Source organism: Globicephala melas, chromosome 10 (genome assembly GCF_963455315.2).
Source record: "Globicephala melas chromosome 10, mGloMel1.2, whole genome shotgun sequence".
Classification (NCBI taxonomy): domain Eukaryota; kingdom Metazoa; phylum Chordata; class Mammalia; order Artiodactyla; family Delphinidae; genus Globicephala; species Globicephala melas.
Window position 1 is genome coordinate 100,733,061 of NC_083323.1, and position 8,787 is coordinate 100,741,847.

At 54.5% G+C, this 8,787-nt stretch overlaps 1 protein-coding gene across 21 annotated transcripts in view; it reads left to right on the forward strand.

Moving 5' to 3' along the window:
• Positions 1 to 8,250, forward strand: part of ERC1 (ELKS/RAB6-interacting/CAST family member 1) — a 394,021-nt gene extending 385,771 nt beyond the window's left edge. For 20 of the 21 annotated variants that reach the window (XM_030834798.2, XM_030834806.2, XM_030834800.2 and 17 more), the window contains one exon: positions 2,835 to 8,250. In XM_030834798.2, the coding sequence (XP_030690658.1) occupies positions 2,835 to 2,972 (138 nt within the window). In that variant the 3' untranslated portion in view covers positions 2,973 to 8,250. The remainder of the gene's footprint in view (positions 1 to 2,834) is intronic. The other variant, XR_009565564.1, reaches the window with a different exon arrangement.
• Positions 8,251 to 8,787: the final 537 nt, after the last annotated feature.

The following is an 8,787-nucleotide window of genomic DNA, read 5'->3' on the forward strand; positions in this document are numbered from 1 at the left end:
TCTCCTGATGCTAATATTATAGGTGATTTTGGGGGGGTGCCTTTTTTTTCTAAATTTTCTACAATGCATGTGTAATACTTTTTAAATCAGAAAAATAAAACCCTTGAAAAAATGTTGTTAAACTAAAATATACTCATTAGTAACTTCATGATTATCAACTTAACAGAACCCAAATTAGAATAAAAAATATTTCATGGGCAATAGCTACATGACTTGTGAAGATTCCTGGCTCAGAATATAAACCAAAGTTGTCCAGAGAATTCCTGGGAAGGATTAAGGTAAGAAACTGAAGCAGTACAACCTCATAACCTCCTCACTTACTTCAGCTGGTTGAAGAGACCTGAGAGCTGCAGCATTTTCACCGAGCAGTATTTCTGGGTTACGGCCTATGCGGCCGTGTTCATAAGGCCCCTTGCCTCTCTGGTTTCCCGGTTTCAGAGACTCTTATTCATATGATGCAGCCAGAGCTTGAGGTACACCAAGACTTCGTGTGGTCTGAATCTGGCCCTTGCACGTCCTGGTCTTTTAGCAACGTTTAGCAGAAAGAAGATTGCCAAATCTGTTCCCAGCTCTTTGCTATATTGATGTTTGAAAAAGCAGCATAGTCATTCTTGGCTCAGAGCATCTAGGTTCTGTCAACAGTGTAATTGAAACTTGGATTCTTTTTGCATTTTAATCTACATGCTCTTTTCTGGGTAATCTTATCTGTTTAATAAAAACAACGGTAATAATAATGACAACAACATCTAACATTTCCCAAGCATTTTCTGTGTGTCTGGCATTGTACTGTACTTTATATGAATATCTCATTTTTTTATATATATATATATATATTTTAGTTTTGGCTGTGTTGGGTCTTCGTTGCTGCGTGTGGGCTTTCTCTAGTTGCAGCGAGCGGGGGCTACTCTTTGTTGCGGTGTGCGGGCTTCTCACTGCGGTGGCTTCTTTTGTTGGCAGAGCGCGGGCTCTAGGTGCGTGGGCTTCAGTAATTGTGGCTCACGGGCTCAGTAGTTGTGGCTCGCGGGCTTAATTGTTCCGCAGCATGTGGGATCTTCCCGGACCAGGACTCGAACCAGCGCCCCCAGGGAAGCCCCTAAACTCAATTTTTAATTTACTTCCTCTCCTAAAACCTGCTCTGCCTCCTGTATTTTCAGTCTTGTTTGTCTGACTCTCTGTTCTCTCTCACATAACCCTGCCTCCTGCCAGTCCTGCCTTTGGAGAATCTCCCACCCACTTGGTCCCCCCCTGTTCCTAGGCCCACCTTAGGTTTAGTCCTGCTTCACTCTACCCGGGTTCATGACAGTAACCTCCCTCGACGTGTCCCTCCTTCCACTCAGGCTGACATGCTTTATCTTCCCAGTGTCTTCTGAGAAAATGAAGGTGATCGCGTCACTCTTCTGTCTTAAAGGTCTAGGACTTGCTGCTGTTGTCGTCCTTGTTGTTCTAACCAGATGAAATCCGAACTCCACAGCTCTGTGTATGCTGCCTGGCCCCAGTCTGGCCCTTCAGCTTCACCTCTGTCGTTCTGCACCCAGCCCCCTACCTGATGCGTCAGCTGCAGGGGAGGCTCACTCTTCCGAGGTCTGCACCAAGCCCCAAGGTGGCTCTGCGCGTCTGCACTTGCTTTATTGCTCGACCGCCTCTTCTGTCTCTGATCTCCTGGACACACTCCTGTTCGGGAACATCTCGGCTTCCTCCAGGGTGAAGCGGACATCCTCCTGTCTCCCCCGAAGCGTGTTCAGGCCTCGGTCATGGCCCTTTCCCTGCTGGGTCATAATCGTCTGTGTACGTGCAGATCCGTTCATCTTTCAGCACCTAGCACACAGTAGGCCCTCAGTACATGCTGGTTCGGTGCTTCAAGGAATGTCAGAGAGAGTGTTTAAAGCAATAGGAAATATACTTGTAAACAAACAGAGGACTAGACGCGTCTCTCTTTGGCTCAGTCAGCAAGGGAGTGGCACATGGCCGGTGGAGAAGCCTCCCTCAGGCAGGGACCAGGGTGCAAGACGAAGATCCTGCCTGATCACGCGTGTACCCCTCCCTGTCCTGGGCCTGTAAGTGATGGTGTCGCCCAGTGGGAGAATACTCGCAGAGTACGAGCCCTGGGGTGGGAGCGCAGCTCTGCAGGTCACCCTCTCAGGGCCTTGGACCAGTCACTAACCTTCGTTTTCAGGAAGAGACATTTGATATTTACTTTTACACTTTCCTGATTGTTAGTTTTGACACAGGAAGACTTCACATAGAAACTGCCTCTTTTTTGTCATTTCTCTTTTCTTTTTTAGCTTTATTGAGCTAAGATTGACGAAATTGTAATATATTCAAGGTATACACCCTGATGGTGTGATGTACACAGACGTCATGAAGGGATTCTCCATCCTTTCGGTCGAGTTATCAACACATACATCATCTCACGATTTCCTTTTTTCCGTATGAGAACACTTAAGTCCTGCTCTCTTAGCGGATTTCAAGTCTGCAACACAGTGTTGTGGAGTCTAGTCATTGTGTTGTACCTTAGACCTCAGACCTCATTCATCTCATAACTGAAAGTCTGTCCCTTTCCCCACCCACTGCCGTTTCCACACCCCCAGCCCCTGGCAGCTACCGTTCTATTCTCTGTGTCTCTGAATTTGATTTGACTTTTTTTCCCCAGATTCCACATATAAGTGACACCACGCAGTATGTACCTTTCTCTGTCTGGTTTATCTCACTGAGCACAGTGCCCTCCAGTTTCATCCACATTGTTGCAAATGTCATCTCTTTGTTGGTGAACAACAGTTCTTAACTCAGTGCCAGTAGGGTTGTTTTATTTTTCCTGAATCCGTCTCTCCTTGCAGCTTCAGAACGAGTTAGAGAAGGGTGAGCGCGACAACTCAGAGCTACAGGAGTTCGCCAACGCCGTCCTGCAGCAGATAGCAGACCGCTGCCCCGACATCCTGGAGCAGGTGGTCAGCGCCCTGGAAGAGTCATCGTGACCGTCTCCGTGGGGAGCGGCCAGCCCAGTACCGTAGCCCGCTCGATGAGCCCAGGAGCCGAGGAGGGAGAAGCACGAGGAGGGGGCGCTCAGACGGCTCTTGGCAGCAGGCACACACTCCAGACTCTGCCCTGTCTCGCTTAGTCCCGCGAGTGTGGCTCCAGCACCGTTTCTGCGTCTGTCCTCCTGTCTTCCACTGTTGTCTCTGCGCGAATTGTCCTGCTGTCCAGGGCGGGTGAGTGGCCGAGCCTCCGTGGAGAGCTGCCATCCAGCCATCGGCAGCGACACCGTGGACGCGGGCGGCCGTGCCCTGACAGAGGGACACGGGGCAGAGCCCTCCTCCCTTCTGTCCGTGGCGTGAGAACTAGGTCTGGACTCTGCAGAGCTCAGCTCACCGAGAGACGCCTTCCCTGCAGACCAGGGCGCCGCGTGTTCTAATGTCACAACAGGTGCTTTCTCGTAAAAGGGTAAAAAAGACAAAAAACAATCTCAAAAAGAGTATTAACAAAGGAGACGGCGGGGAGCGAGCAGGGGCAGAGAGCCGGCCGGCTCTTCTCTTTCCCACCCGTCCTGGCTCCTCTCCGCCAGGGCCGTCTGTGCGGGACTGCGGGCAGGCTGCGCCGGGGCTTGGAGATCCTGGCCTCCGTGCCGCACTGGTGCCTGCGCTTCTCCTAGCCTCTGGGGCGAGCCCCTCTCGTTGAGGACCTTGGTGTGTCAGATCACATCTGTCACTGAAAGAGAAGAGGGCAATGTGGTCACCCCCGCAGCTCTGCTTCTGTGGAAGGCGACCGGTCCTCGGGGTCAGGCCGGCTTCTCCCAGACACCTCCCTCGTCAGCAGTCTAGGCCCCAAAGCGTGCTTCTGCCTCACCCCACCGCCCGTGCTCCACGCTCAGGCGGCCCAGCCTCCCCCCTTCAGCTTTCCTGCTGAACCAGAGCTTCTGCTTCGGATGAGTGTTTCTCTTCCCACGCGCATCCCTTCCCCCTTTCTTGCATTCGGATAATCGCGATGAAGTGCCTACTGTGTGCAAGCCGCTGTCGGGCACCCATCCTGGAAGAAAGCCTGTCTGCGGGGAGCGAGGGCAGTCGAGGTTTCTGTGAGACCCACGTGGTCCAGTCAGAGGGGCACCCATCCTGGAAGAAAGCCTGTCTGCGGGGAGCGAGGGCAGTCGAGGATTCTGTGAGACCCACCTGGTCCAGTCAGAGGGGCACCCATCCTGGAAGAAAGCCTGTCTGCGGGGAGCGAGGGCAGTCGAGGATTCTGTGAGACCCACCTGGTCCAGTCAGAGGGGCACCCATCCTGGAAGAAAGCCTGTCTGCGGGGAGCGAGGGCAGTCGAGGATTCTGTGAGACCCACCTGGTCCAGTCAGAGGGGCACCCATCCTGGAAGAAAGCCTGTCTGCGGGGAGCGAGGGCAGTCGAGGATTCTGTGAGACCCACCTGGTCCAGTCAGAGCAGTAAGAGGCACACCCTTCCCCTTCCCCACCTTAATAGAAGGTATCTCTTCCAGAAAAATCTTCCACAAATCAGCATTTCTCATTATAATGGAATTTATGAGTCTTGGGGGGCAGAGAGCTGAGTCACCTACTCGCCTGCAGAATCCCATCTGGTGACTTGGGGTTCGGGGTTTTGTCCCCCTGAGAGAGTGTACTGTCTAATGGGCTGCGACGGTGGATGGTGTTTTCTCTAGACATCCAGGTGCACCTTGTCGAACTCAGCCAGGTCCATGTTGCAGAACAGAAAATTGACCCCAAAGTTGCAAATCCCGTGGAAGGTATGGACGTCTTCCCCAGGCGTAGATAATGGCAGCCTTAAACATCAGGCAGCAGGAAGTAGATCACTTCACCCAGCTCTGTAGCCCCTTGACCACCTCTCTGGCCAGACACCCACCAGACGCTCACATCCTGGTAAGAGTTGCTGGGCTTGATGGGTCTGTCTTGCGTTTTCTCCTTTCTCCTCCCCAGGTTCTCCGATGCTGCCTGTTAGGTCCTCACAGCCATCAGTCCTGTATCTTCCCGCCAGCAGCCTGTGACTGTACCATCAACTTATATGGTCACATCTCCAGCTGCCCCGACTCCCTGCCGTAAAACAAGCTCTCCCTGTGAGAAGCTGTTGAGTACTCCTTACCGAAGGTTTAAATGGACTCTGTTCATAAATTTCTTACTGAGATGCTTCCTGATAGCCAGGCTGGCTGGAGAGGGGGTGCAGCGGAGGTTAGACAGCAAGTGGTGACCGTTTGTGGTCAATTACCTCAGTCCCGTTTGTTTACGGCACTGCCCATAAATCATGTAGAAAGCCCCCAGGATTTTAGGGCTGGAGTCCGGGAATCTCACACTGTCCACCACAGAGCAAGAACTGCGGTAGAAAGACACCCTCCCCGGGACCACAGCAAACAGGGAACAGGACCCAGAGGCCACGTGCAGAGCAGCGGCGGGCCTGGCCGGCTTCTCTCTAGCTGGTCTCCCGGGTCCCGCTGATTCCACGTCACCCATCAGATTCCACCCCTGCCACCTGCCCTCCTGCCTGCTCTCCTTCCTGTGGCTTCCCCTCCAGGGCCTTATGGGATTCCTCTGGGCAAGTGCTTCTGAGAAGAGCAGTTTCTGGGCAGACGCCATCTGTCTGTCTCTGAAGCGTAGCGGGACTCTCCTCGGTGCTTCCTGGGTGGTTGTCCTAGCATCTCAGATGGTTCTAGGGGCTGTTGGGTCCTGGATGAAAGTCGGCTCTGGCTAAAGTTTAATAGTGAACAAGGACCTGCCTTTATACCACAGGCAAAGTTAACATAGTTTTTAGCATTTAGAGTGTCTTACGAAGTTTAGGTCATTCACTGAGCCAACATTTGCTAAATGCACAATTCCCATCACACGGGATCTGTCGTTCCGTGACCTCTTCTGATATTCATGGTTTCACAAGTTCATGCAGCTGCTGCCGAGGATCTGTAACCTTGAAAACTCACTGCGGGTTACCTGTGATGTTCACCAAACTCCGCCATCCCATTGGCAAGTCTCGTTCCCCTTAGCACCTGCAGCTCTGTACCCAGATCAAAGTCATCATGAAGGGCGAAGCAAGAGGGAGAGTGGGTGGCATCCGCCCTGGGGCTCAGGACAGAAGAAGGACAATGCGACCGTGTCCTCTTCCCATGTACCTCCATCCCAAGCATTCACTGAGCTCTTGATGCAGTGTCTGGACTGAGATTTGCAAGGACTTGGATACCGTTTGAAATGGAAAAGATTTTAAGTGGGCTTTAACATGTGAAGAAATGGGAACGGGAATCCCCAAATCCATCTTGGCTCTAACCTTGACCGTGTACCTTACCATCCGAAGGCGCCTCTCTTCCTGACACTTGGGCTTTAGAAATACTAGTGAAGCAGACGGGACCCGAGGCACCTCCAGGGTGGTTGGAGGCGACGGGGCTCGGCCCTGTGTGTCCATAAAGGCCTGTGGGGTTTTCCGCAGGAGCCACCGGCTCCCCCGCTCCTCAGAGGGAGAGGAGAAGAGGAGGTCGTCTCCAAGTTTTGGCCGATGGCTGGTGGTCAGGATCGGCGTTGGGATTGGCTGCTGGAGTCCTGCTGATCCCGCCCGCGCGCCCTCCTGTGGAGCCCACTGTGTAAGCACAGGCCCATGGGAGGCCTCGGGGCCGTTGAGGCAAGAGCAGCGGAGGAGGGCGTGGCCGTGCAGACGTGGCCCTCGAGTGGTTCTTCCCGAGTCCCCACGGACCCTGCGTCCCGCCCCCGCAGCTTCGTCTCCCACCGGCGGGAGCCCCGGGCCGCGGGAGGGGAGGGGAGGGCGTGGGGGGCCGCGGGAGCGGGCAGCTGGGCCGAGCAGACCTGGGCCCACCCGCGCTGCTGGCCCCGGCTTCTTGGCAGGGACGCACCGTCAGATAAGTGTCTTCAGAGGAATCTGGTGTTTCCCCCACGTGAACTAAGGGAACATTTGGGCAAGAAGACGACATCCAGGGGAATCCTTCTGAACAAAATGGCTGTCTTACTCTTTTTAAGCAAAAACTTTCCAAACTTTTTAGTGTCAAAACTGTAACCAAGTGTCTCCTGGGTTTTTCCAACGTGTTTGGCGAGTGCTGTGACCCTGTTGTAGGTATTTCTCCTCCTGACTCTTGGGGGAGAGGTGGTTTTGGGGATTGATTTGGGGGGAGTGGTTTTTTGTCCCACACCCACCTCCTCTTTTGTTTCTCTGCTTGTCGATGTTGTCTGTGTGGTTCAGAGAATTGGGGCGGTTACCTTGTGTCCACTGTTGAGATTATTAAGATATTACAAAGTAGTTGTAGGACTGAAAAATTAAAGAGCTGTGTTTTAAAAAATCCCTCCAATATCATGTTAATAGAGGAATTCAAGCTATGGGGCAGCCAGGCTCCTTCCATCCCCCCGAGTTGGCTGGGATGGCAGCTGAGCTGGCCTCTGGGGAAACACGGTGGCCATGGTCCAGGCAGGCGACCACCCAGGGAAGGAGGCAACCACTGAGTTAGGGGAACAGGCTCCTGGGCCCCGGTTTGCCCGTCCACCTTCAGGACCTCTGCGGGGTGTTTCCAGATCTGTGAGCCCACACTGGCCGCAGCCCCGTGTGCCGGATGCTGTGTGGTCACTTGGGCCTGGCGCCGGACCTCTTCCTGCCCACTTGGTGCTATATCATCCCGTGGCCCATCCAAGACGGGCCGAGCCCCGGCCAGCCTGGAGCCTATGATCTGGATGGGGGAGTCCTCCTCAGAGCCCAGTTCCTTTGGCTTCAGTTCCTGGATCCTTTCCCTGAAAGCTTTTTAGAGCCCAGGTCTCCCAGGCCCAGGCCATCCGTCTGGGCCCTAGCAGTGGCCTGGCCAGGAAAGGAGGTGGCCCCTGCCAAAGCCAGAGAGCCCCCCCGGGCTGGGGCAGCCCCCCACCCTCCCACAGCAGTATTGTGCTCTCCACCTCGGCACGGTGGACCCCTGGGGGCGGCCCGGGGCCTTCGAGCCCAGTGGGTGTGCAGCGGGCTCCCGCTGCTCCAGAGGGAGAGCTGCCCTTTGATTAGGCCCCAGGGCGCCGGGCACTGACCCCCTGTAGCTTGAGTTCCTTCTGGCAGCAGTAGCTGCTGAGGGGTGGGGTCTGTGAGCGAACGCACCGCTGCCTCCAGCTGTGCACCTGCCCCGTCGTGCGGCTGACACGATCATGACGTTACAGAGAAACTGAGTTAGAGTCGGATTTGCCTTGATAATTATTGTAAACACTTTGTTCGTTTTTTTTTCTTTTTTATTCACAAACTAAATCCATCAGGAAATTATAAAGTTATTTAAAAATCATGTGCTGTGTCTTTCTTTGAGCCTCATGCAGTCTGCTCATCCAAGTGGAATGTGTCCTCAGATGCTTTGCAAAGCAGGAGAGGCCCGCGGTCCCCACGAGGTCAGCCCCACTCGGGGTACCAGGGATGCAGGGATGCCCGGGTCAGGGGAGGGAGGAAGAGTGGACAGCACCCTGGCCCTGACGCGGAGAAGGGGGCGCCCCTCTGGGTGCCCACCTGGACTCCAGCGTGGCAACCCCCTCGCTGTGTTTCACAGTCCGCACACCAAGGCCCAAGCCCCTGTCCCGATTCAGCTCTAACGGTTCCAGGGCTTAGAACAAGTGCCCACGGGGCGGGCGCGGCTTCAGAGGGTCTGGTTCAGGGGGTGCTGGAGCTCCCCTGGGACGTGCACCCACGTGTAGACTCAGAGGTGTGAGCTGCGTCAGCCGACAGAAGGCGGGTACCAGGAGGACCGGGCCGCCGAGCCGTCTGCTCGGGAAATCTCCAGCCCTGGCGTTTGTCTTGGGCCTGGTGCGCAGGGAGAATTACTCTGGGCGCT